This window comes from Lentinula edodes (genome assembly GCF_021015755.1).
Source record: "Lentinula edodes strain Le(Bin) 0899 ss11 chromosome Unknown C8R40scaffold_1, whole genome shotgun sequence".
Taxonomy (NCBI): Eukaryota; Fungi; Basidiomycota; class Agaricomycetes; order Agaricales; family Omphalotaceae; genus Lentinula; species Lentinula edodes.
In genome coordinates this window covers 292818-317090 of record NW_025764307.1, presented here as the reverse complement: position 1 = coordinate 317090, position 24273 = coordinate 292818, and the positions used below count along the sequence as shown (strand labels likewise).

General features: G+C 45.5%; 13 protein-coding genes across 13 annotated transcripts; 8 read left to right on the top strand and 5 right to left on the bottom strand.

Moving 5' to 3' along the window:
• Window positions 1-20: 20 nt before the first annotated feature.
• C8R40DRAFT_1242240 (uncharacterized protein) lies at window positions 21-2265 on the top strand. Its single transcript, XM_046233570.1, has 5 exons — window positions 21-126; window positions 176-1109; window positions 1168-1213; window positions 1268-1613; window positions 1674-2265. The coding sequence occupies exons 1-5, from the start codon at window positions 45-47 to the stop codon at window positions 2165-2167; spliced, it is 1902 nt and encodes a 633-aa protein (XP_046092050.1). The 5' UTR covers window positions 21-44; the 3' UTR covers window positions 2168-2265.
• An 18-nt stretch (window positions 2266-2283) lies between these two features.
• C8R40DRAFT_1032066 (Hemimethylated DNA-binding protein YccV like-domain-containing protein) lies at window positions 2284-4396 on the top strand (the record flags this gene model as incomplete). The annotated part of the gene is made up of 6 exons (XM_046223225.1): window positions 2284-2886; window positions 2940-3096; window positions 3146-3859; window positions 3935-3987; window positions 4042-4087; window positions 4140-4396. The coding sequence occupies 6 exons, from the start codon at window positions 2284-2286 to the stop codon at window positions 4394-4396; spliced, it is 1830 nt and encodes a 609-aa protein (XP_046092049.1).
• A 402-nt stretch (window positions 4397-4798) lies between these two features.
• C8R40DRAFT_1164383 (uncharacterized protein) lies at window positions 4799-5777 on the top strand (the record flags this gene model as incomplete). The annotated part of the gene is made up of 5 exons (XM_046230489.1): window positions 4799-4989; window positions 5042-5257; window positions 5308-5404; window positions 5462-5536; window positions 5592-5777. The coding sequence occupies 5 exons, from the start codon at window positions 4799-4801 to the stop codon at window positions 5775-5777; spliced, it is 765 nt and encodes a 254-aa protein (XP_046092048.1).
• An 88-nt stretch (window positions 5778-5865) lies between these two features.
• C8R40DRAFT_1164382 (Nop52-domain-containing protein) lies at window positions 5866-7062 on the bottom strand (the record flags this gene model as incomplete). The annotated part of the gene is made up of 5 exons (XM_046230488.1): window positions 5866-6379; window positions 6427-6558; window positions 6612-6768; window positions 6827-6940; window positions 6999-7062. 5 exons carry the CDS (start codon window positions 7060-7062, stop codon window positions 5866-5868), a joined length of 981 nt encoding a protein of 326 aa, XP_046092047.1.
• Window positions 7063-7178: 116 nt separating this feature from the next.
• Window positions 7179-7718, top strand: C8R40DRAFT_1064738 (transthyretin; the record flags this gene model as incomplete). The annotated part of the gene is made up of 4 exons (XM_046225579.1): window positions 7179-7203; window positions 7255-7360; window positions 7419-7575; window positions 7629-7718. 4 exons carry the CDS (start codon window positions 7179-7181, stop codon window positions 7716-7718), a joined length of 378 nt encoding a protein of 125 aa, XP_046092046.1.
• A 109-nt stretch (window positions 7719-7827) lies between these two features.
• C8R40DRAFT_6219 (ubiquitin-conjugating enzyme/RWD-like protein) lies at window positions 7828-8822 on the bottom strand. The gene is made up of 5 exons (XM_046235668.1): window positions 8604-8822; window positions 8457-8552; window positions 8318-8406; window positions 8105-8252; window positions 7828-8050 (listed from the first exon to the last, which is right to left on the bottom strand). Exons 1-5 carry the CDS (start codon window positions 8674-8676, stop codon window positions 7938-7940), a joined length of 519 nt encoding a protein of 172 aa, XP_046092045.1. The 5' UTR covers window positions 8677-8822; the 3' UTR covers window positions 7828-7937.
• Window positions 8823-8896: 74 nt separating this feature from the next.
• On the top strand, window positions 8897-10278 carry C8R40DRAFT_1031435 (Clavaminate synthase-like protein; the record flags this gene model as incomplete). The annotated part of the gene is made up of 6 exons (XM_046223169.1): window positions 8897-8977; window positions 9026-9459; window positions 9510-9587; window positions 9647-9929; window positions 9986-10200; window positions 10248-10278. 6 exons carry the CDS (start codon window positions 8897-8899, stop codon window positions 10276-10278), a joined length of 1122 nt encoding a protein of 373 aa, XP_046092044.1.
• On the bottom strand, window positions 10213-12407 carry C8R40DRAFT_6908 (uncharacterized protein). Its single transcript, XM_046235882.1, has 12 exons — window positions 12093-12407; window positions 11907-12040; window positions 11750-11860; window positions 11594-11699; window positions 11514-11538; window positions 11175-11464; window positions 11006-11061; window positions 10881-10959; window positions 10780-10825; window positions 10589-10722; window positions 10494-10535; window positions 10213-10436 (listed from the first exon to the last, which is right to left on the bottom strand). Exons 1-12 carry the CDS (start codon window positions 12352-12354, stop codon window positions 10369-10371), a joined length of 1353 nt encoding a protein of 450 aa, XP_046092043.1. The 5' UTR covers window positions 12355-12407; the 3' UTR covers window positions 10213-10368.
• Window positions 12408-13688: 1281 nt separating this feature from the next.
• Window positions 13689-14292, top strand: C8R40DRAFT_1164378 (uncharacterized protein; the record flags this gene model as incomplete). The annotated part of the gene is made up of 2 exons (XM_046230487.1): window positions 13689-13802; window positions 13852-14292. The coding sequence occupies 2 exons, from the start codon at window positions 13689-13691 to the stop codon at window positions 14290-14292; spliced, it is 555 nt and encodes a 184-aa protein (XP_046092042.1).
• A 999-nt stretch (window positions 14293-15291) lies between these two features.
• Window positions 15292-19370, top strand: C8R40DRAFT_4816 (glycine cleavage system P-protein-domain-containing protein). Its single transcript, XM_046235201.1, has 15 exons — window positions 15292-15867; window positions 15924-15984; window positions 16044-16499; window positions 16591-16737; window positions 16787-17475; window positions 17534-17713; window positions 17762-17881; window positions 17928-17975; window positions 18031-18167; window positions 18219-18591; window positions 18652-18746; window positions 18804-18941; window positions 19000-19085; window positions 19146-19168; window positions 19223-19370. The coding sequence occupies exons 1-15, from the start codon at window positions 15490-15492 to the stop codon at window positions 19259-19261; spliced, it is 2970 nt and encodes a 989-aa protein (XP_046092041.1). The 5' UTR covers window positions 15292-15489; the 3' UTR covers window positions 19262-19370.
• A 134-nt stretch (window positions 19371-19504) lies between these two features.
• C8R40DRAFT_5682 (uncharacterized protein) lies at window positions 19505-21765 on the bottom strand. Its single transcript, XM_046235484.1, has 4 exons — window positions 21728-21765; window positions 20542-21676; window positions 19712-20520; window positions 19505-19655 (listed from the first exon to the last, which is right to left on the bottom strand). The coding sequence occupies exons 2-4, from the start codon at window positions 21664-21666 to the stop codon at window positions 19604-19606; spliced, it is 1986 nt and encodes a 661-aa protein (XP_046092040.1). The 5' UTR covers window positions 21667-21676; window positions 21728-21765; the 3' UTR covers window positions 19505-19603.
• Window positions 21766-21855: 90 nt separating this feature from the next.
• C8R40DRAFT_1164375 (SecE/Sec61-gamma subunits of protein translocation complex) lies at window positions 21856-22545 on the top strand (the record flags this gene model as incomplete). The annotated part of the gene is made up of 5 exons (XM_046230486.1): window positions 21856-21918; window positions 21970-22003; window positions 22054-22141; window positions 22192-22255; window positions 22312-22545. 5 exons carry the CDS (start codon window positions 21856-21858, stop codon window positions 22543-22545), a joined length of 483 nt encoding a protein of 160 aa, XP_046092039.1.
• A 77-nt stretch (window positions 22546-22622) lies between these two features.
• Window positions 22623-23970, bottom strand: C8R40DRAFT_1075906 (uncharacterized protein). Its single transcript, XM_046226896.1, has 9 exons — window positions 23948-23970; window positions 23584-23664; window positions 23493-23526; window positions 23350-23436; window positions 23252-23295; window positions 23118-23188; window positions 23003-23064; window positions 22815-22947; window positions 22623-22764 (listed from the first exon to the last, which is right to left on the bottom strand). Exons 2-9 carry the CDS (start codon window positions 23623-23625, stop codon window positions 22656-22658), a joined length of 582 nt encoding a protein of 193 aa, XP_046092038.1. The 5' UTR covers window positions 23626-23664; window positions 23948-23970; the 3' UTR covers window positions 22623-22655.
• Between the last annotated feature and the right edge of the window lie 303 nt (window positions 23971-24273).

Genomic DNA, 24273 nt, shown 5'->3' with positions numbered 1-24273 from the left:
ATGCACGCGTCACGTGTCCTCTGTTTTCGTCCATTGCACTGAGCATGTATCAGAAGCCGGGACCGCTTACTTCGATATTGACCCAGCAGCAGCAAAGTGCTCACAATCAAATCGACGACCATGAACGTGAGTCGCCCTCCGGTCAAACTATAAAACAATCGTGAACTCTACGTAGGATGGTACACGGAAGTAACTGCAAATAACCGGATGAGACTTTCGCTCTTGTCAGGTATCGATACGGAAATTGCATGGGCGCTGAATCGTCTTGTTCGGTTATGCAGGAATGAAGACTTTCGCCTACGGCTAATCCCTGGGTTGATGGAAGCGCTTTTCGAATGGCCAGAATGGTTCTCAACGACAGGCTATAAAGAACACACAGATCTACAGTCACTATTTGCACCTTCAAATTCCCTCTTGCTCCGGCGTCAACATGCCATAATGTCTGCGTTTGTTCTTCGCAATGCCGCTCTCATCGATGATCAGAATGCACTTGCCATTGCACGTTTTCATAGGACAATGCCCCTCGTGCTTCATGCGCTTCACAACTTGGACTTTTCTCTCGATGCCAATAGCGAATTTCTGTCCTACATCTTGGATATTCTCCACTGCGTCGCGCCGACTTTTGTCTTGCCTCCAAAGTCATCACCACAGACTTCAAGTCCACTTCAACCACTTCTGCGTATTGTATCCGAATCTTTGAATAGGTCGATGATAATGGCTGCCCTGCTCGCGCTAACATCTCTCCTTTCGGATCCCCAAAACGCGCCCCATCTCTCACCAACTTCACCTGCGTTATCTGTCTGCATCAAATACCTCCCTCTACACGACGATAAGCCTCTTTTAGAAACTTCGTTAAATTATCTTTACACGCATCTATCCCATCCCGCTCTGTCGAAAGCTTTTCTGCTACATCCCGATATGCCTAGTGTGTTGCGTATCTTAGTGACTTTGCTTCTTCTAGACCAAGTACAGGAAAATGTCACCCTTGATATCACTGGCGACTACCATACTGTTCCTTCCGCAGTCCTTAGCACCAAGGATCACGAACTTAACAAAATAGAGCTGGATGGGCTACTTGCAATTCATGAACCCAAACGTTGTTTCGATTGGTGCGCGTGACTCGTCGTCGAGTACGTCAAAAATAGTGCTAACATCCATTTTCAAAAGGCTTGCCCTAATGTTTGTCAAAAGGCCCGGAGGTGAAATTACTCAGGTATGTACTCCGTCCTCGGACGGAGACCTACGGAAACGTATACACATTTCACAGGTGGATCTGTGGAATCTCTACAAGGATGCATTTGAACTATGCCAGGACCCGCCGATGCTACCAGCATCTGAGGTTATAAAAAACGCGACCACAATGTTTGGAACACAATCGCTGGTGATACAGGGCCCTCCAACGAAATTTATCATTCAAGATATAGATAGACGCAAAGACACTATCTTAGCAGACAAATTAAAATGTCAGTGGAACCGGTCTCAATGTACAGCTCCCCCACTTTCAACCGCAGCCGAGCTTTGCGAGCACGTTTTGCAGCATGTTAAGTCGTATGACGTTGAAGGCGAGGCTGCCTGCCTTTGGTCAACTTGCCCGGTAGATAAAATCCCGCAAGGTTCGTGACGATTTTCATTCAATCTTCATTTCCTCGAATTTCTGGCCGGGCTCCTCTTAGATCGTTTCCGAGCACATGTCCTCACACATTTCTGGCAAGCCCATATTCCCGCAGAACGAAATCCTTCACAAAGCGATACCATTACCATTTCCCCTGCCACGAATCATCCAGATCCAAATCCCACGCAACGAAAACCCCCTTTGCCTCGAAGCACCGTGATCAATTCTCTGCGTACAGTGAACGACGCACCTTCTGTATCTCTACTTGCCCTTTTGTGTATCAGAATTTTATTTCGAGCAAGTTTTGCTGCTGTTGAAGCGGCTCCGAAGGTCGATGCCGACCACTTCGGCTTCCCGGGGGTGACTGAGGAAACTGAGGACGAGGATGGAGGGCAAGTCTTGGAAGAAAATACACTTATAAATGAGAAGGAAGGAGGAAGAAGAGGGCGCAGAACATTTGGAGGTATACGGAAGCTCTTGGAAGCTGTTCAAATCAAAGATGAGGTTCTCATGGGATGGATAACAGAGATGATTAATGCAGCCTTGGAAGAATAATTAATGGAAAGCGGTATACGAGGGTATACGTCGCCAGTGGTTTTATGTAATAATCTACGATTCAATTAATTTACAGTACGGGAGGATACTGGTGGGCCGGACTTCCGGACTTTGGAATGGTTCCTTCATTGCCGCTCGATGTTCTTGTCCACATCCTCTACCAGATTCCTCCTTCCCGGGACCTTAACAGTATTTCTGTCAGAACAATTGTTCAATGTTCCTTGACGAATACGCTCTTCCGAGAAGCTGCGGCTATACCGGCTCTTTGGCAACAGCATTATCAAGTCCGATATCTTCACGCCAATGAGGCATCTGAGGGCCAAAGAAAGGCAGAGACTAATGGAAACTGGAAATTGATGTATGCTGCGCGAAGGATGATTGATATGAAGGTGCTCAAACACCTTGATTCAATCGTTATGAAGAGGGTGGGGAGGTATGATCATGCAAACGCCTTAACAAAATTCCTATTTGATGCTTGGGATGTGCTGGAAATTGAGACTGGTATGGTAGATTCCAGTAGGCATCTGAAAATACGTGAATTTGGAGAGAGACATTCGCTGTCGGCTACTCGCGTGTATTGGGCTTCAGCGGTGTTAGCTTCTATTGGCCAAACGTACGCCGTAGGGCTTTGGAGTAGCCTTCGATTAGGGAACAACTCGGTACCTTTTGTGCAAGCCTTCTCCTCTATATCTTGCTTCTTTGGTAAACATCCGGATGAGGTTCGATGTTTCTTGCATGGGACACTATGAAAACTGATACTCATTGGCTTTAGATAAGCTCTATGTTGATCAGTCTCAACTCCCGGTGCAAAAGCTATCTCTCTCGCCTCAACATTCCTTTGTCCCACACCGATCCAAACTATGATTCCAAGAAGCTTTGCATACTCATATGTGATTTCATGAGTAATGAGGGATATGGACCAGTCGTTCGTAAGTATAAAAACGTTCCGATCTCGTTTGAATTGATCACATTTCTCAGCTCACAACTTTCACGACGTTCTCAACTTATTCCCTCACTTCTACCTCACGTCGCACAAGCGTACAATTCCACTTTCTCTTGTCCACATTTTTGTCTCAATTGCACAGTCCCTTGACGTTACTGCATTCCCCGTAGATTTTCCGGTTCGGGTTTTGGTGCACATCTCCGTACCAGACCCCGAGGTCGATGATTTCTACGTGGACGTGTTTGGATCACAAACCATTCTTACTTTGCGGGACGACATTCCTGCGATCCTGGCACGTCAAGGAATTCAAGCTGATAGCATGATGCACTATATATCACCAAGCGGTGCAGCTTCCATGCTCCTCAGGAACGGTCGCAACATTCTATCATCGTTAAACATACCAGCTACCCCCCTCTCTCTCATACGACCTTCAGCGCTTTTAGCACTTACCATATTCTTAGTGCTGACTAGTAGTGGCCGCCTCGTTATTCAGCTGATGTCCCAAGCTGAGCCATTGGATTGCGCTACGTTCATAACCGAAGCGCTAATTCCTAGCCTAGACGGTGCTGGTAAAGTCCAAGATGACCTTCATCAAGCATCTCAAAAGGGTCTTGAGGAAGAGGCAATCTCCGCACAAGAAATCAAACTAAGATCCCCCGAGGAAACTGTACATCATTTCGTAGGGATGCTTTTTGAGCATAAAAGATACAACTATACAGCTTTGATCACTGGCTGGGATGTGAGCTGCGGTCTGAAAACATGACATTTTCACCATCTTAGCTGACTCTTTTTTACATTTCCTCGATAACAGCCGGTATGTAAAGCGTCAGAAAGCTGGATCAAGGAGATGAAGGTCTTGGATCTCCCTAGAGGCCGTGTACGTCGTAGAACTTGCTTGCTTCATACGAGAGCTGATACTCTGCTGTGAAAGGATCAACCGTTTTACCATGTTGTATGCATGGATAGTTCTTCACGATGTTTGTACCCTGCTCCATCTCGTGAACCAGCCAAGCTGACCAATATCCTCAGATGTTGCCGAAGACAATATCAAACCCTTGCTCTCCGCATCGAATGAGCTTTTAATGCAAATGTGTCAAAACATCGCCATCCTGCCAAAGTTATTTACTGGAGTGCTCACGAAACCGAAAACAAGAAGCACAGAACTCCGGAATGTACCGCTCGAAGAGCAGAGGGCAAGGTTCGTGCTGAGTCCAGAGCTTACTGAAGCATATCCAGAAGATGAGTCATTGGGAGATGCATGGTTAGCTGGAGGAGAATCAGTATGACTTTGTATATCCTCCTTTTCTGCGCGATATGATATGTACACTAGATGGAGCTGATCATGACAAACGTAGTCTTAGTTGCCGACCCGTTCACAGCACAGTGGTGAAATGGTCTCGTTCGTAGGTGGACATGTATGAACGTCGAGGTCTGGACGGCTTTTCAAACGAAAATGGAGTCCTCTGGAAGAATCATCATGTATCCTCATAGAGGTATAGTTTCTGGTCTACACAGTCGAAGAGACTAAAGTATTGAGATCCTTATTCTGAGAAGTACTGCGCAGAAGTACACCGCCCGAACCATTATAAATACTCGAACAAAATCAAATTCTCTACCTCTACAGCTTTCCTTGCCTTTTTAGTCCTCCCCCCACCGTTACGATGATTATTACCGAGTAGTACTCTTGCATGCGCGCTTTGAAGTCTACTAACGTCGACCTAATTAGCACTGAAACCAACGAAACACTGAAGCCTCCAATTCAGCATATCCAGCCTAATATTTCGCGTTCTACTTCACGAACACCCTCCGAGTCGCGTGTTCCACCTCCAGTGCATCCCTCTATACACTACGGATCCGAATCTCCAGTCACTCCCCCAGGGTGAGTTGGTTCAAGTTACCCCATAGTTCGGGAAATCGACGCCGTAACCCAGATATGCGGCCACAACAAAGCCTACAGAATCGATCACTTACATATTTGAACCAAGACCAGCCGAAAACGCCATGCTCTTGCGTCCTGCAGAAACAGGTGGACGCGAAGCGCGACCTTCTTACTATATCTCTGTCACTTTAAATTGCTTTACACCCTCATCTCACATCACGTCGATACGCAAGTACGAGCGGCAAGGAGAACTCGTCGGAGACTTCGAGTGAGACAGCATTCTGGATTTATTTCCGTCTCATTCAAAGTAGCGACTAGGATAGCTGCAAAGGAATCAAAAAATGTCAGCACTGTCTATTTCCGAGGCTACGAAAATCCAATAGAGGAAGTCCTTGTTCCTAGATTATTTCGCAACGTGAGCTTGTCGGTTTTATTCGTAACAGAGTAGGCTCGTCCTGACTGTCACACACAGCAATGGACGTGGAAGCCGACAGAAACACATTTGGTTCTGTACTGGGACGATAGTGCAGGTGGAAATAGTATCGCAGTGGGTTGTAAATCATTTAATTCTCTTGTCCATTATCAACATACTATTTATCTAGTGTTTTAAATCCAAGGACAAAACCAACACAAATCTCTTGGCAAAATTCATACCACGAAGCCACATGCGTAAGCCTGGTAGAGAAATTGAGTATACCAAGTTCGAGGTGACCCCTGCAGGACATGAAGTTTTCGACGACATATTGATATCGGCGCTGATAATCGAACGGTTACGAACAAACGCGTAAGAAGCATCGGAGTATATCAACGATACGGTGATATTTTATAAGTTGCATATGCGGGATCAAAAAGAGCGAGAAGGGCAGACATGTACAACTACTCTTCATCCGTATCGTCTTCGTCATCATTCTCGGCCTTCCATAATGCGTATATTTTTCGACGATTTGCGTCTCGCGTCTCTGCTTGACTAGCCACCTCAAACAATCGTCGCAGTATTTTTTTGCGTAAATCACTGACGGGTAGTTTGACCTCGATGGACGCGTCGTCGAGGCAAGCGTTGGATATCATGGATGGATACATATCTGATGAACCACCATTGACGCGTCTGCGCTTTCGTGCCCGTGTCTCGCCGTCGTTTTCGTCCTCGGAAGTAACTTTCGAACTTGAACACGACAATAGCAGCGGATCGAATAACGATGATTGGAGATGCTGATACATGGTACCCAGAGATGTTTGGGCAGCCAAGTTGAAGAAAGGGGAGAGTATGAGAGCGAGCGGGACAGGTTTTATCGTATCTCTGGTCGATGAGCGGAGAGCTTTTTCGAGTTCTTCGAGGTAAACATCGGCAATATGGTAAACAAGGCCCACAGGAACTCGACCATCTGATGCACTGAAGTGCGTTTAGAGGTGGAAGTGGAAAAAAATAAGAAAACGCACCAAAGAGGTCCGTCTTGATGTGATAGGATAGTGTTATATTCCTGACATATCTTCAAGTCCCAATCCTGCCGTATCAAGACTCGAAAGGACACGTTAACGAAACGTCTTACGAGCATGAGATACTTGTCCAATCTGATATTTCCAGTTATTAGCCGAGACATCAGCATCCAACAATTCAGACACACCTCAGCCTATCAATCCCGTTCCATTCACGAACCATGGTTTCCCAAAAACCATTTAAAAACGAAAGTTTTGAAGAGGAATTAGTTGTCGTAAGTACTAATTCCGCGAGTTCTGAAGCCAGTGCCTGTTGAACCAATGGTTTGTCGGACATCCAGAAACCTAACACGATCATCCTGAGCCTTGAGATTCATCTCGATAGAAACTCAGCGAGACTTACAATAGAATATACCCTTCCATAATCTAGTCATTTCAGATTTTGGTAACTCATCTCGAGTCTCGTCCGAAAGAAACGCGGAAAGAGTTTTTATGGCCTTGTCGCGGGTCTTCTTTTCTGAAGTAAGTCCCGTTGAATGGAGAGTGCGGGAAAGAGGACAGCGAAAAACTTGTACCTGTTGAGGCCAGATATTTGTTCAGAGGTGGAACAGAACTCGATGACGAGGATTTTGCAGGCATGCTTGTCGTTGAACGTTGAAGCGTTGAAGCAAAAGCTAAAAAAATGAATTATAATATATGACATAATCGATGATATGTACATATATAAAGTCCTCAACCCCCTCGAGTACATATCAATGAAATCTCCTATCACTTGCCATGGTCAGTCTTGTATCTCAATATACATATATGCTTCTTTTCATCTTTGACTAGTTCTTGACACATCCACTGGGCGGCCTGCCCAAGGAGTTATTATCAAATTGCAACAATACGAAGAAACGGAGGGTGATGCATTCTTGTTCACTCCTATAGCCAAAGGGTCAGTTCAAATTTTCCGAAATGTATCCCTTTAAAAATCGTTTCATTTCGTGTACTAGCGAGACAGATTTTGATGGACGATGCACAGATCTCCTGCCTCCGATAACCTCAACAGAGACCAAGGACTTGCTAAAGCCTGGGCTCTATAAGATGATCTTTAGAACAAAGGAATATTTTGATAGCCAGTGTGTTAAGACTTTCTATCCATGGGTTGAAGTGCGTAGACTACTGTTTTCACAATCCGTAAACTGACGAACTTATTCATTCAGATCACATTTGAACTCTCAAACCTTTCAGAACATTACCACATACCGCTACTCATAAGTCCATACGGATTCACGACTTACCGAGGCAGTTGAGCAAACAAAATATATGTATCTCCAATATATCAGTATCAGCATCTACAGTGTATTCTGTCGCAGAGCCCATGGTAGAAGAATCTAGTCATTGCAGGCAGAGATGAAAGGCAACGATGAATGTGTGTATGCACAGCTTGGATTAGTAGATGAGGGTATGATGGATAGAAGAACAATGTACAGCGCACAACGGCAAACGGATAGTCTATGCATAATCAATAATCATTGGACAATGACATTAGTGTATTGAACACCCTTGATGTTTACACCACGCATGGAAGACCTGACATGCGATAAGAATTGATCTCGATTCTTGCTCATCTCTTGAGCTGCCTCTATAAAGATGCTCTTCAGTAAGGCGCAGTAAGAGGTCCGACTTGTGGACATGCCTTTGTTTAGAGGATCATCGGTGTTGGGTTCGAGAAATAGGTATTGTAAACCGACCATTACGGCGTTAAGGTTCAGAACGGGCTTCCAGTCTTCTCGTAGGATGTTCAGACATACATTCCCCTCTAGATCCACATTGGGATGATATATCTGTAATCAGAAAAAGATCAGTCAACAGGGTTAATGGATGAGTGTGAAACACGAGTTGACCTCACCGTTTGTGTGCATTTAACCTTTGGAGGATCGTGAGGGTAATTGCTGTTGATAGCGAAAGAGAAGTTGAAGGCGCCACCCTTGTACATTCCTACAAGATATGACTCGGTCGCGTGCCTCACGCAAAGACGAAATGCAGACCTTCATCGGGGGTGATTGTCAATGTGAAGTTCAGGAGATCGGCAGGGTCAGGGAAATGCGTCTTCATCGTCGATGGGAGATCCAGCTCTGTCAAGTCTACAACGACTACGTCAACAAACAAAAACATTATGAGAGACGGAAAGGCACCTTTCTGAACTCGTATCTGAGCTGCACTGGTCTTTGGCTTCTTCCTGCCCGCTGCTTCTTCATTCTTCTTCATGCTCCATATCTGTCAATAGCATGAGCAGACAGACATTCAACGGTGGAAGACGCGCTGAACCTTGATCATCGTGGAAAGTCGTAAAGGGTAGATTAGTCAACGAGTGGTCGTGGATTGAAGTTGTAAGAAATTGTACAGCCACTTGCTTGTGACCTTTACCCATGATCAATCATGAGGAGTAATTAAATAATCTCTGTCGTCCTTGTGTTTATGTCCCTTCATGGAACTCCCAACCATCGATCTTGACCTCTTCTTGTCTCAATCGCTGGAAACCCCAGCTGTGCAGCATGAATGTAAGAAAGTGAGGAGCATTCTTCAAAGGGTGCTCGCTATTCTAATGATTTGCAAGGTTGCAGATGCATTGATCACCTTTGGGGCGTTGATTCTTCACGATTCGCGCGTTACTGAAAGCAAAAACTCTGCGTTCCTTGATCTACTTGAAGATTATTTCGCTCAATCCACATCTGATATCCAGAAAGACGAGCGTCCAGAGTTGAGCTATCAAGTAGGAGTTACCCTAGAGAACACAGAAAAGCCTAAATGTGCTGTTGATGAGTCTTGCCTCGGTATCATCCAACGTCTGGAACCATCTGAACGTCCGCTGGACATCAGCGCTCACTCTCCAGATCCTAAATGCAGATTCTTTTGGAAGATGAGCGAGGTACCGCCGTACGAAACTCAATTTCCCGGTCTGAACGCCCCGAATGTTGTCCCTCAAGCCGAGGAGATCAACGCAAGGTGGACACAGATAATGGAGGATTGGGGAGAGTCAATGAAACAGGCGTGCGCTCTACTCTCAATGTCTTATGCATGTACATTGAATTGTGTCTTAGAGTGGAAAACCTTGCCGATATGGCGTGCATAGGACTGGGTCTGCCTCCTTGCACCTTCCGCGACGCTGGAAGATATGGGTGAGTGCAACCTCGATAAATAGCAATGAATTCACTCGTCGAACCGTATCCTGTTATAGGCCTCACCTACTCGCCCCTACCGCTTCAGATCTTGCAAAGTATGGACGAAAGGATACTATCCTCGCTGGATTTCACACTGATCTCAATTTCCTTACAATCCATGGTCGTTCACGATATCCCGGATTAAATATTTGGGCGAGAAATACTGGAAAACGTCTGCCTGTCAAGATACCTACAGGAAATTACCTTCTTGTTCAAGCGGGAAAACAACTTGAACATTTGACTGGCGGATTGATCAAAGCTGGGTATCACGAAGTGGTCGTCAATGACCAAACATTGAAGGTACGTTTGCTTCGATCGTTCAAATTTATAACGATACGATGTGCCTCTGAAACAAGGTCATCGAAAAACGCAAAGTTGAAAATCCTGAACGCCCTCTTGTTCGAATATCCTCGACTTTCTTTTGGCATCTTTCTTCAGATTTCGACCTCAGCCCGATACCATCCCTTGCCGAACGAGCGAAAGCTTTTGGAGCTTCTCAAATTGCACTCGGCGGATATGCCACGGACGAGCCGGTATACCAGCCCATGAAGGTGGGGCAGCAGGTTCAGAAGTGAGTAACATAATTTTTTTATTTCATCAATTAACGTCTCTTTCCAGTGAGTTGAAGCATATAGCTCTCATGGCGTAGCAGTCGTTTCAGCCACTTTATCATTGGGGCTTTATCATTAGGGCTCTACCGTGAATGGTGCCACGATAGCATGATACTCAACGCAAATGCCTAGGTCGCCTTGAAAAATTCAGGCCCATAGTTCAAAAATAATTCAGCGCCCGCTTCGATGTGAGTTTCTTGAAGATGTCAGTCAGTGTGACTATGAGCGAGGACAAGATGTATCAAATACACACGAGCGTATATGCCAATCCGATGGTCCCCATTGACCATCATAACTGTGACTGCAATCAAAACGTAGAACACAAACAATGTACGATAGACAATCTACCTTGCGCTCTGCAATTAGGTGTATCTTCCGAATGGTTTATATACCGAGATTCGTTTCCGATGAATTCACTGTCTAGCGCAAAGGTGGCATTCAAGTTAAATAAGTAGTTTCGTTGACGATGCATTGACACGTCGCTGTAAGGATTGTAATATCTGTTGGGTGTTTCGTGAGAATAAATTATGCAGACTTACTCCCGAGACTCAGTGGTGAGCTCATATACCAGTTCGCCCACATATTCTGAAAGTGTGTCTTTGAGCCATGAAACAAATCCGAGAAAAGGTACAACACGTACCGGTGATGAGCTCGCCTGGGTCAGCGGACTCTAGTAGGAATAGACCGACACCCCAACTTCCGGGCTTTACTTCCGTGGACTGCCAATAATGTAAGGAGGATGTATCATAACAATGTGATGCATACCTTCCAAAGCTGTCGCTGAATAGAAATGTTTGAGCATCCTTCACAACGGTATTGATCTGCAAAGTTTAGAATTTAATCCTGGATGAAATGTATCATGTTTCCTTCTTTTCACCTCTAAAGTTGGAACATGTTATTAGCTTTTTTCACTGACGAAATCAAAGTGAATGACCTTGCTTCACACTTTCCACAAAGCTCCGGGTCGCATTCTCGATGAGCTTTGAAGCACGCACAACGTTCCGTACCGCAGGGACGTCTTGTTTTTGTCCTAACGCAATTGCAGCCTGACCATCGACGTCGACCTGAATGTACTCAAGCCTTGAGTATATCGGGAATGATCTGAGGGGTGTCGTACATAATTTGGAATCGCAACGACAGCTCCTCTCGCAATGAGCTTTATTTCGGAAACATGCGCAATTGGAGGTGACATTGCATGGGCCTTTGTGGTGACATGGAGCATTCCTATGCATATGTGGGCAACATCGGACTTCCGGAAGTTTATGGAACGTACGGCTTGAATTGTGCAGAGTTCAAATCTGCAATTGCAGGTCAAGTCTATATCCGTAACTTGGAAACAAAGAAGTTATTTACCATTGAACATCGTGTGCTTCAAGCGAGGAGGACGTTTTAAACTGTTTTCTGCAGGCCTTCTTTTGATGTTATCATCAGGTAGCGTTCTCCTTCGCCGTTTGAAAATCTGAAGTGATGTTAGGTCTAATCGGATTAAGCAGGGGACATTTGCATGACCTCGAAACACGGTTTCCTGCAGATCGTGGCAAGGTCGCATGGCGAAGAATCCGGGGAGTAATCTAAAATCATGTTGAATGTGTCTACCTCCTTTGGGGTCCATTCAGTCTCCTACAGAGTTTCAGGTAAAGATCATACAGAGAGAGAGAACGCTCACGATAGCTGGAATGTTACCGGGGACTCGCAAGATAAAGCAATCGTCTCCGCAAGGTGAAATTATGTCAGAGAAAAGATCACTGCTTTGCATGCGGGGTGAGACGGGTCGAGGCGGGGGCATGGGAAACCAATTGACTGTTTCACCATTTTGTGAGTAAGGCATATTTTTATATTGTACAAGACTCGCCGTGTTGATCACAGAACCCCATCATACAACTTGCAGAATTGCAAAATTGGGAGACAAGTTCTTTGAATTCGGCCTGGAGTGGTACAGCGGGCACCGGATGAGATTCGGCACCTGCCCAGTCAGAGGAGCCCTGATAGCGAACGGTACGGAGAACACCATCTTCTCCCGCAGTAAGAGAGAGGGGAAGCACCCCCGTGTCGTCAATTTGAGAGTAGGAAAAACCATGTTGTTCATGCAAACGGCGAGCAGCCTCAACCACCATTGCGTGTACTGCTAAGTTTGAACGACAAGCTGTTTACATAGCGCACGTAGAACTCACGATTAGAGTCGAAGAATTTAGTTTGCCACGCAAAATATTTGTAATTTACACAATACCCTTTCCAGTCAAAAGAAGGATCGTCCGCTAGAGGTAAAAATGGCATATGGCTGGCATCGTCTCCAGTGAAGTGATTGTTTGAGACAGGATTGCAGCTATCATATGACGGCGGGGGTTCGAAGGGAGCCTCGAGTATTATTGTATGTGGATCCGTTAATGTAGTTAATTCCCTCTCCTGCAGATTCAGTTGCCCCAGTTCTCCTACAATGTCGGAGTCTTCTGCATCCTTCACCCTTGTATTTGCGTCCGCGGGTGGCATACCGAGATCATTCATAGAGTTAGCGAAATCCTGCTTGCTCCATTCGCAGAACTCGCTCCATACTGTCTGATAAACAGAGCGGACGAGCGAAGCATGATTTTGGTGAACAGGAGTTGGTTGGCGTTCAGCAGCGAGATCTTCGACATCGGAAAGCTGGCCTAAACGCCGTTTGGCTGGAATTTCAACCATGGAAAATCGTCAGAGAGCGGATGATCGTGTGACCGTGAGAGTCTAAAATTAACTTGTGTTATCCGCGTATCATCTTTCGATGCCTATCACTGTCACCACAAGTGCCGTTCCCTGCTCTATTCACTACAATCTTGATTATATCCCTCTCCCCGTTGTCAGCCTTAGTTTCACCAGGTTCCATCGTGCGCTACACACGACGCCTATCTATCTCTCCTCTTTCGACGCCTATCACTGTCACCACCATGCGCCGTTCCCTGCTTTATTCAATACAATCTTGATTATATCCCTCTCCTGTTCGTTCCACCAGGTTTCGCTATGCGCCACACCCGTTTAAGACGCATACATACTTAGGACAATGAATTCCCGGCTAGAAGAAACGAGCATTTTTTGCGCTTTGTGCATGCTATGTAAGTATCCAGGATTCGACATACGTATATATAAGGCTATAGTCCTTACCAGGTTTTCTATCACCCCCGTTTTCGCTCGCCGTTAGTCAGCCACCTAATTGACTTTTCTTTGCTGGTCAAAGACAAGTTCATTCTGAAAAAGAGCGCTTCTTGGAATTCCCAATCTCTTCACATTCCACGACTTGGCTCCCTCGAGTACACGCTGCCTCTCCCTGACGATTTCCCTACATCCCCGGCTATCCAGATTTCCTCATTACACCGGTTTTCTCCGAAATAGTATCGCCTCGCTCGCGCACCTATTGTGTGGGTCGTTTTTGCTCTCGTTTACTTGAATCACTGCCTCATTTTTCAATCTCACAGTCAGCATGTCTTTCCATCATTCCAGAATTTCCTCGAGCTCCAAGCTCTCATTTCTCTTCGTTTTCGGGCTTGTTTGCGCCGCTTTTGCCGCTGCTATGCCTCTCTCCAGTGTGAGATCGGTAAGTCTCAAAAGATATTCAATGTATACCTACTTATTATGTCTTTTAGGATGAGCCAGTTGCTATATTCATACCCAGCCCAAACGTAGATGCAACAACCATTTCAGAGCGCGGCCTAAAGACAGTGAAGGTGAAGGTAACATACACAGCTGATCCTGCTTGTAAAGAACAATTGCACCAGGATTCAGTTTCAGCCAAGCTACAACGAGCCTTAGATGTTGTAGCGTCGGAATTAGGATTCATTGCATCGATAAGGAGATGGGAAGGAGTACCACATCGAAAAAACGGCGTGGTTGATTTTGTAATGGTTGTAAAGTCAAAAACCGTCACTGCATCGTATGAAGGCCAGATAGGTGTTGGGACATCCACTGTCGATATAGCCGACGAAATATTGACCACACTTCGATTGGAGAGGCAGGACGGAAAGAGCAAAGGAAGGGTCATCACGCTCGAATCGGGTGATATTCAGGTAAAATCCCCCATAAATTGAACGTTCTATGTAGTACTATTTTATTTCAAAATAAACAAATTAAAACGGGATCCTCTGTCCGAACCGTTGCACTTCTGGTAAAATAAAATATAGATTTATTCCTGTGAGATTAGGGTGTATTTATAACAGGGTGTCTTTGTAATATGAGATGAAACCGATTACATTTTGCTCCTGTGGGGTGTTACATTTTGAACAAATGACCACCTGGTGTACATTTGTTTAAAATAACAAGTGAAGAGCTTCGCACTAGGTTGAAGGGGTGTGCATCTTACTATCAGAGAAGATATAACCTCCATGGTTGAATCGATGAAAGGAAATTGTGGTTGTGAAGTCGTTGATTTCACTTTCTCAAGCTTTCTCACTCACGCGAGTTCCTACCTCAACGTTAAAGTTTATTTTGTTTTTGAGGTTGTTTCAGGTTGTTTTGGAGCAGAAACGTTATATTCTTCTTGCACAAGAAGTTTGATATTTGGTCAACTTATACACCCTATTGACCGAGATAAGAAAACCATTGCTTTGTATTGTGAGTAGTAGTTCCTGCACTACCCTCTGACTCACATCCCTGCTTCCATGTTTAGGTTCCAATGAAGGGTTATGGGTCTTGCGAGATATAGGTGCCATGATCGTCATGATAAGATAAGATTTATTTGTTTGCGGATCGCAGGCAAGGAGACGGAGTTCCTGAAGCCTTATCAGTCCCGTACGGTCACGGTGAAAAAATTTTTTATCATCCACTCGAGCGCTAAAATGCCTTTTCATACACCACGTACAGACGCGCTCGACGCGTTTTTTTGGCAAAACCAGATGAATCTTGTTTTCTACGTACTTCAAATGCTATCCTATTTGAAGTTGGTATCTCGTACCGTTCTGAAATTATTGATTCTGGCCAGTTCTGGCCTATTCTGGCGCCTTCCCGTCAGTGAATGTGCGATTCTGTGACCGGTAATAACGGGTCAACTAATTCATGGACTTCGATGTCGAGTCGGCTACTCAACTCCAGAAATTATTCCAATGCCTACAGAACGAGGAGATTAGAGTCAACGCATCTTTACGCTGCCCTTCCAGACATGATTTCGTCGCGATCGGCAAAGGCCGTGAGATTCCACCGAGTCCTTATCGTTTTTTTTACGTTCCAGTGCATAAAAAGTGGTTTGACGAGGTCTTCTGTTTCGCTACGTCCTCCATCTTTTTTGGCAAATGACGGCCTTGCGCCTTGCTCTATCACGCATTGGCCGATTGCCTCACGCAAGGAGTTTTGCGAGTGCCCATCGTCCTAATTCCCTTTTCTCTCCTTTGGATGACTTCGCCGAGAGACATATAGGTCCAGATGACGGCGAAACAAATACAATGCTCTCGCATCTGGGCTACAAGAGCATGGATGCCTTCGTTGACGAAGCGGTTCCTCCTAAAATTCGAATTTCTGCAGACGAAATCAGCAACAAGACCATTCCTGCGTTTAGCGAATCGCAACTTCTTGCTAGGGCGAAGGATTTAGGTTCGTTGAATAAACCCTATAAGAGTTACATAGGTATGGGGTATCATTGTGCTGTGGTCCCTCCGGTCATCCTTCGTAACGTCCGCATACACCTCTTTGCGGTCATTTCGGTCACTGATATATTGTGTCCTCTCAGGTTATTGAGAATCCACAATGGTACACCCCGTACACCCCGTATCAACCAGAAATTGCTCAGGGTCAATCATTACTTTTTATAATTATCTCCTTATCTATATACTAACAGGAATTCATACAGGCCGCCTCGAGTCATTGGTCAATTTTCAGACAATGGTCATGTCACTTACGTCTATGGACATTGCCAATGCCTCTCTGCTTGATGAAGCCACTGCCGCGGCTGAAGGAATGGTTATGTCTTACGTCTCATCCGGTTATCGCAAACGAAAGTTCCTAGTTGATGTTGGAGTTCTTCCGCAAACCTTAGCGGTTCTTCGCACCCGAGCGAAGGGTTTCAATATCGATCTTGTCGTGGCGGACGCGTTATCAGCAATTGAGGATGATATGTTGCGAAAAGATTTGTGTGGTGTTTTGGTTCAATACCCTGACGTCAATGGACACATTAAGGATTTTGCTATGTTCGCGGAATCTGTTCATGTCGCAGGCGCTTTGGTCGTTTGTGCAACGGATTTGCTCGCCTTAACCATGATAAAACCGCCCGGTGAATGGGGTGCTGATATCGTGCTTGGAAATTCGGGTGGGTACTCACTATGCTTGCGGATTATCGTCGTCCTGTTCTTTTTAGTCAATGCTATACTAATAAACCTTTTTTCCCTTCAAAACTAAAGGAAGATTCGGCGTACCTTCTGGCTACGGTGGTCCGCACGGTGCATTCTTTGCTGTAACTGAAAAATTGAAGAGGAAGATGCCTGGTCGCTTGGTGGGTCGCAGTCGGGATGCAACCGGAAAACCGGCCTATCGTTTAGCATTACAAAGTGCGTACCCTGAAGTCTTGTGGCGTCCTGTTTAACATTCATTTTGTAGCTCGAGAGCAGCACATCCGACGCGAGAAAGCTACGAGTAATATATGCACAAGCCAAGCGCTGCTAGCAAATATGGCGGCAATGTATGCAGTTTATCACGGTCCCATTGGTCTACGACGTATCGCCCACAAAGTACATGGCTTCGCGCAGGTCTTCAAAGATTCCGTTGAATCCTTTGGGTATGATGTTGCTAATGTAACCTTCTTTGACACGATTACCGTGAAGGTATCGAACGCTAAAGACATGCATGACGTCTCTATCGCTGCGGGCATTAATTTGCGTCAAATAGACGACCACAATGTTGGTGTTACCTTCGACGAAAGTGTTACCTCCAACAATCTCGTGGACTTGATCAACGTATTTGCGACTGCCTCGTCTTCCTCGTCGGTGTCCCTACAACAGCTTCGGGAGCCCGATGCCCCAGCTATACCTTCTTCACTAGAGCGGACATCGGAGTTTCTTCCTCATCAGGTCTTCAACAAGCACCATTCCGAAACTGAGATGTTACGCTATATTAACCATCTTGTTTCGAAAGATGTTGGCCTTGTGCATTCCATGATACCTCTCGGCAGTTGTACAATGAAGCTCAACAGTACTAGCAGCATGATACCGCTCACTTGGGAGGAATACAGTTGTATCCATCCGTTTGTGCCTTTCGACCAAGTACAAGGATATCATACCATCATTAAGGCTCGCCGCAATCTACTGTCTACTGAATATGTCCATGTGTCTTACCTTATTCCAACAGGAATTGGAACAAGATCTCGCTAGGATCACCGGCTTCCACTCGACGTCGCTTCAACCGAATTCTGGTGCTGCTGGAGAATACGCTGGCCTCTGTGTCATTCGCGCCTATCATGAGTCCCGTGGAGAGAGTGCTAGGGATATATGCTTGATTCCATTGAGTGCCCATGGTACGAACCCAGCCGTAAGAAAATTTCACTCTCGCCCCAATAATATGGTAATCAGTTAATAGAGCGCGGTCATGGCCGGCTTGAAAGTCGTTTCAGTCAAGGTCCAAGATGATGGAAATCTGGATATTGAAGATTTGAGGTCGAAAGCTGAAAAGCACAAAGACAAACTGGCTGCCTTCATGGTGAGGGTTTTTGAGGCATCCTTTCTCTGCTGTTAATTCCATTTAGATCACGTATCCCTCCACTTTCGGCGTTTTCGAAGACGGCGTACAAGAAGTAGGTGAAGCAGTCTTGGGTTTCTCTTTCCTTTTCTGATTACGATTCCTCCTAGGCCTGCAAAATAATTCACGACAACGGGGGCCAGGTTTATTTGGATGGTGCCAATCTCAACGCACAAATTGGTCTCACCAATCCTGCAACCTGCGGAGGAGACGTCTGCCACATGAACTTACACAAAACGTTTGCTATGTGAGTTCTGTGATCATATCTGGGTTTCGATCTCAACGATTCTTCCGTCAGTCCTCATGGCGGAGGTGGACCCGGAGTTGGACCAATTTGTGTTGCTGAACACCTTTCACCTTTCCTTCCTTCCCATCCGGTGATGCCTCTTGGCGAGAAAGCTATCAACGCTGTTTCTGCTGGTCCCTTCGGAAGTTCGTCTATTCACCTCATTTCTTGGGCATACATCAAAATGCTGGGCGGTCAGGGCTTGAGCAACGCCACAAAAATTGCACTTCTAAATGCCAACTACATGGCTAGTCGGCTTTCTGGCCACTATAACCTTCGGTATAAAAATGTCAATGGACGTGTCGCACACGAGTTGTTGATTGACTTGGCCGAGTTTGACAAGAAGGCTGGGCTGAAAGTCATGGACTTTGCTAAACGACTTCAGGTAAAGTTTAGGCTTGTATTAATCTAACTTTGACCTGATATAACCCGAAATACTGTATAGGACTACGGTTTCCATCCTCCGACATGCTCTTGGCCCCTTTCCACTTGTATGCTCATCGAGCCTACTGAGTCAGAAACACTTGAAGAGATCGACAGGTTGGTGCACAATACAGATGATGATTTATTGTCGTTGACCCTTTCTTGCTACTGAAGATTCTGCGACGCTATGATACAAATACGTAAAGAAGCCGAAGATGTCATTTCTGGCGTGCAACCGAAAGACAACAATGTGCTGAAGAATGCCCCCCATCCTATGCATGTCTTAACTCTTCCTGATACAGAGTGGAACCGGTGCGCTGTAACGTTCTTCTCCTCTGCTGCTTGATCTTACGGATGTCGGATATATTAGTCCATACACTCGCCATACTGCAGCATATCCTTTACCGTACCTAGAAGAGAAGAAGTTTTGGCCGACTGTGTCCCGTATAGACGATGGTGAGTCCCACTTTCCGAATTTCACAGGTCGTCATTTGATCAACAACTATATGTAATCAGCTTATGGTGATCTGAACCTCATAGTAAGTGTTTTCCCTCATGTAATATCACATAGAATAACATGTCAATTCCTTTAGTGCGATTGCCCTTCTGTAGAAGAACTGGCCACCACCTAGACTCTGGACCTTCATTTCATCTTGTTTTTCTTGGGCTTTCATTCCTCTAGACGGCTGTAAAGATTCGGAGCGCTGTTCAACCAGGCGCACACACAACATCAACGTACTTCCGCAATTATTGTTATTAGCTTTCAGACCATGCATATCATCCTATACTACTGAGTAATACATAATCCATAGATTGCTCCTCTCTAGATTACTTGAGCTCTACCCCCACCCTACGCCGATGCCTCCTCCAGAAGGGCGATGTGCAATTTAGGTCGATGTTTCTGAATCGCAGCCATAACGTTCACTTTAATGTCAGGTTTCAGGCGTCCCAAAATGATTTGAGCCATCTCTGGATCAGGATCCTTTACAATGGTGCACATATCGCGTAACGCATCGTTCATTCTGCCTGCGTCGCATAGACAAGCTATCCAAGCCTTCCAGTTGTAATTGTCAAAAACGTACCCGGACCTCTCCAGTTTGCTTTTTATCTGTCCCGCCATATCCAAACCACCGGCTTCGCGACAAGTCGTCAGGATAATGTTGACGCTGGCTCGATCAAATGTTCGGGATATGTACATAGTATCCCAAACACGAAGTGCATCTGGAAAAGATCCCAGCTGCCGGTAGTTTTCCAATAACGCATTCCAAAGACCGATGTTGGGCGAAATCGAAGAGTCGAGGGTGATGAGGTCGTGAGTTTGGCGGGTAGCTGCAAGCGTATCATGGCGCAAGTGCAGAAATCCAACACTCTTAGCTGTGCGGCTGGCAAGCTGTCGTAAAGACCGAAGGAGGATCAGATAGATAGTCATGGTTACAGAATAGCGAGCGGCTTTCATATCCTTCACAACCTCGAAATAAAAAGAGATGGTAGGAACCCGTGGCTCCATCCTATCACTCCATGAAATTCGGCTCAGGATATCCAGGACTGTCATATATCCAGCTTCATCCAAAATATGTTTGCTTTCTCGATATGCTTCCATGGCGTCGCGCTCTGTGCGTGCAGAGTTCATACTTATGGCAGTGAGATATGCACTTGCACTTTGAAGAGGAACATTGTGAACCTCGGCCTCTTTAAGGATTAGCTCCTTCATGGGCGCATATTTGTCCAAGTGCTGAGTAACCTCTCTGAGCATGTTAGAAAATAGATCTGCAAGGGAGCGTTGCGTCTCTCTTTCAAGCAGATCGCAACGGTCTGGAAGCGAATCTGTAAAATCATTGAAAATCTTGAAGGAGGTGTCGACGGCGTCGGATAAAGGGGAAGCCAGAACTGACTGAATTAATCGAGATATTGCGCTGGCGGTGGGCATTACGCCTTCATTCCTAATTTCATTATAGCACTCCAACATTTCCGAGATGGTGCCCCGCTTGACACACTTTGAGAGTAACATAGACCATTGTTCTTGCGAGGGAGCGATACCAAGCTGGTCTCGAACACTGCACAAGTGTTCGAAGCGCGTGATGCGCTGCATGAAAACTCCCAAAGTACGGACTGAAGGCTTCCCTCCTTCCTCTCTATATTGCGATATCAACTTCAAACCAGTGGCTACACCTCCTTCTTTTACAGCTGCAGACAAGCGAAGAAGCCACTCGTTCTCCCATAATAGGCCAGGTGGTAGGAGATCAGAGTACGAGTCGTTGTATAAAACCATGATTTCTTCAGCATATCGAAAGCGCTGCTTGTCCAGGTACATGACATGGATCATATCAGCCACGGTAGTATTGTATGGAAGACCAATTTCCTGCATATGTCGGAAAATTGGGGTAAAGTCGGAAGGTAGGGGAATTCTGGATACCCGGGTAGTCGTCAGCCATCGAGCTTGCGCAAGAAGTTTGAACGTGTCGTTTGTTGGCTCGCAACCTCGTTGTCGCATCTCGCGAACAAGCTGCATCATGTTTTTGAATGTGCAGAATCGTGGACCAGCTTCGAGTACCAAATGGTAATGTCCTATGGTAGGTTCAACACCACCTGGTTTCTTCGGCATATGCTCCAACCAGAGCTTCACGGACTGGAAAGTTCCTTTCTGAATCAGAGCTCGAATGATGACTGTGTGTGTTTCGGAAGAAGGAGGGACATCGTAGACAATTGACATGTCGGATAAAATCTGTTCTATACGAGAAAGGTCCTCTGGCAGAGCCGAAAGGGCTAAGGCCTCCAGCATAGTCTCGATGTCATTTTTGTTAAGAAGATTTTGGCGCGCCTGCTTTAGTTGCCTAATCTCCCATGTTAAAAGTGGATAATCGCGGTGAATCACATCTGGATTCTGAATATCAGTCTTCAACGAGGCCAAATATTCCCTAACCGAGTTGTGAATAGCTGCAGAAGAATGGAGTTGGCGATAGAGACGCAAATCAACTGGTTTCGGTAGACATTTGGGATGTGCAATGCCGATTCGAGAAAGCCCAACTCGAAAGGACATTCATGCGGGACTAAAAAACCATGTCAAAAAACGGGAAAATGGAACGATAGTGATTTCAGACCTCGGATGGGTGTTATTGAAACTTGTGAAGTCGTGTCCATTCGTGTGAACTTTCATTTCTGAATTTTGCCAGCGTCCATCACTCTTTACCAACCTAAACTCTTCACCGTTCTTCTTCTTCACCACAACATGTCCGATAAATTACGAGAATTTGTTGAAATTCCCCAACAATTCGTTCAAGATGGCAACCAGGTATGTGCTGTTTTCGAAATTTCCCGTATATTGGCCCTAACTTCGTCCTAGTTCCTAACCCGTTGCACAAAACCTTCACAGAAAGGTTTGTTGAAACGCAAAAGCTCAAGCCTCGCTTTCTTACTCATCCTTCAGAGTTCGTACAAATATGTAAAGCAGTCGCGGTGGGATTCGCTGTTATGGGGTTCATTGGCTACTTTGTGAAGCTCATTCATATACCGATGTACGTGGCACCCTATTTTCCGCTAGTCCTATATTGACTTGTGTTTGCAGCAATAACATCCTTGTGTATGTCTCCTTTACTGTGTACAATTGTTGTTTGACTAACTTTCGAATAGTGGAGGAGCGTGAACTCGCAGAGGCCTACTATTCATTCATTTGTTTTATTATTAGTTTCGGTTTCTCCTCTCTGCAAATACAAACAAGCGGGTGCATGTTCCTTTGCTCCTCCATCTCGTCCGCGAACGTCAAACCGTTTCTTCGCCTGATACTGTCCCTCTCTCCACTGCCGATGACGGTGCACTACTAAATCTCGTCCTAGACCCGCTAGCAGACGCTATTTCGAGAATCCCAACGGGTGGTAATCGAGCCAAATTTGATTCTGAAATGGCCATCTCTGTTATCTGAAGCAGCTTTAACTGTGGCTTTGGTTTTGAGCGATGCCAACACGCCCAAGCCATGAGTAAATCCCTTTGCGTTCCGAATACGCATACCGAAAACAAAGGTACTACAGGCAGTCAGTCAGTTCCATTACTTCCCAAGCCGAGATTATAATATGACATACAAGTGGCCTGCATCATGTAAGGCCATGGGACAAGCCAGTTTGACATGTAGATGATGCCTATACTGCAGAAAAGCTAAATAGTGTGGCTGACAGGTATTCCACTAATAAATACCTTATCACCATTACTGAGACCACACTGAACAGTAGCATCCGTAAAATGAGTGAGAAGGGTAGATCTCTTTTGAGGAGTGTGAACGCTCGCGCCGTCGTTGCTCGCGTTCTCCAATATTTGTAAGAGATGGCAACTACGATGTCTCATAAACTGCTTGCGTCCTTTTGTAAATGCATGTCAATGCTCACCTTCGAAGCCCAGCAAGAAAGTCATGACAACAGTGCAATATGCAGGAATACTGTAGCGGGAGCTAGAGGGGAAATTTGTGTTGAAAGTTGATACAAAGGCTATGGATTAACTCACAATCCATCCACATGGAGAGAGCAGTACAGACCGTTCATGGGGTTTGTCAACGAAAAATCCTTCCTCCCGACCTGTAACATGACGTTGAGAAGGGAACCGAAAAGAGATACAGAGAAATGGTTACCAATGCTGACCCAATGCTGAAGACCAGGAACACCATGTAAGGGACAAAAAGGAACTGCGACGTTGTTATAGCCTTGTTCGACACATCCGCAGAGAGAAATCATCCCACCAATACAAGACTTATGCGAGATTTTTGCTTTGCAGTCAAAGTCAACTTGTAGATAGAATTGGGTGGCCGGTGCACTTTTTTCCAAATCTGTATCATCTTTAGTCGGTCACCGAAAAGCCAAGGAAGAGTTGCTATCAGCTAACCTGTATCACCGCTACTAAACCTGCGGTAACAACCCTGCAGGGCAGCGTAGTCATTGCGCGGCATGAGGACTCTGAAAGAAGGGGAACGTACAAGGAAGGTGACCCATCTACCATGGCTGCCTGAACGCGACATAAAGTGTCTGGATTAGTATATTGTTGCTTATCGTACAATCTATTGGAAGGGGTCATAAGTCATTTCGAAAAGAAGACCAGGCAACTAACAGAAGGGTGTATGATACTGAATATATGAGCCATGTTATCCAGAAGTTAACGAGGGTGGGATGCCGGTGCACATTTTTTGAAAAGAAATATGTGAGCAATAATAATATGGTGCCCACTTCGCCTAGAACATGAAGAGTGATGAATGGTACCCAAAGATGGGCTAGATTAGGGACAAAAGGAGGATCTTGGGGAAGGAGGTAAGGAAAGCAAAAGGACCCAAGAGGGCAGCCTACCAGATTTGTTCATTTGAGTACTCGATAGAATGAGGACGGGTGGAAAACTTGCTCGCCCTCAAACAAGATGATTCTTTTCACAGTCACTGCTTTGGAGAACCTTTCCTTTTACGGATTGGTAGTATGCACTGGAAAGGAATGTGGAGGCGATCCAAGGATTGACACGACGAACATCTTCAATCACTGCAACGATTGATTTTGTTGAATTTCACCCTTACCACGAGACCAAGATCAAGAAGAAGTGTAAGCCATTGTAATAGAAGCATTGCTTGGAATGACTACAGAGACCGAAAATCAAGACTCTCAAGATCGGATATCACTGTTGG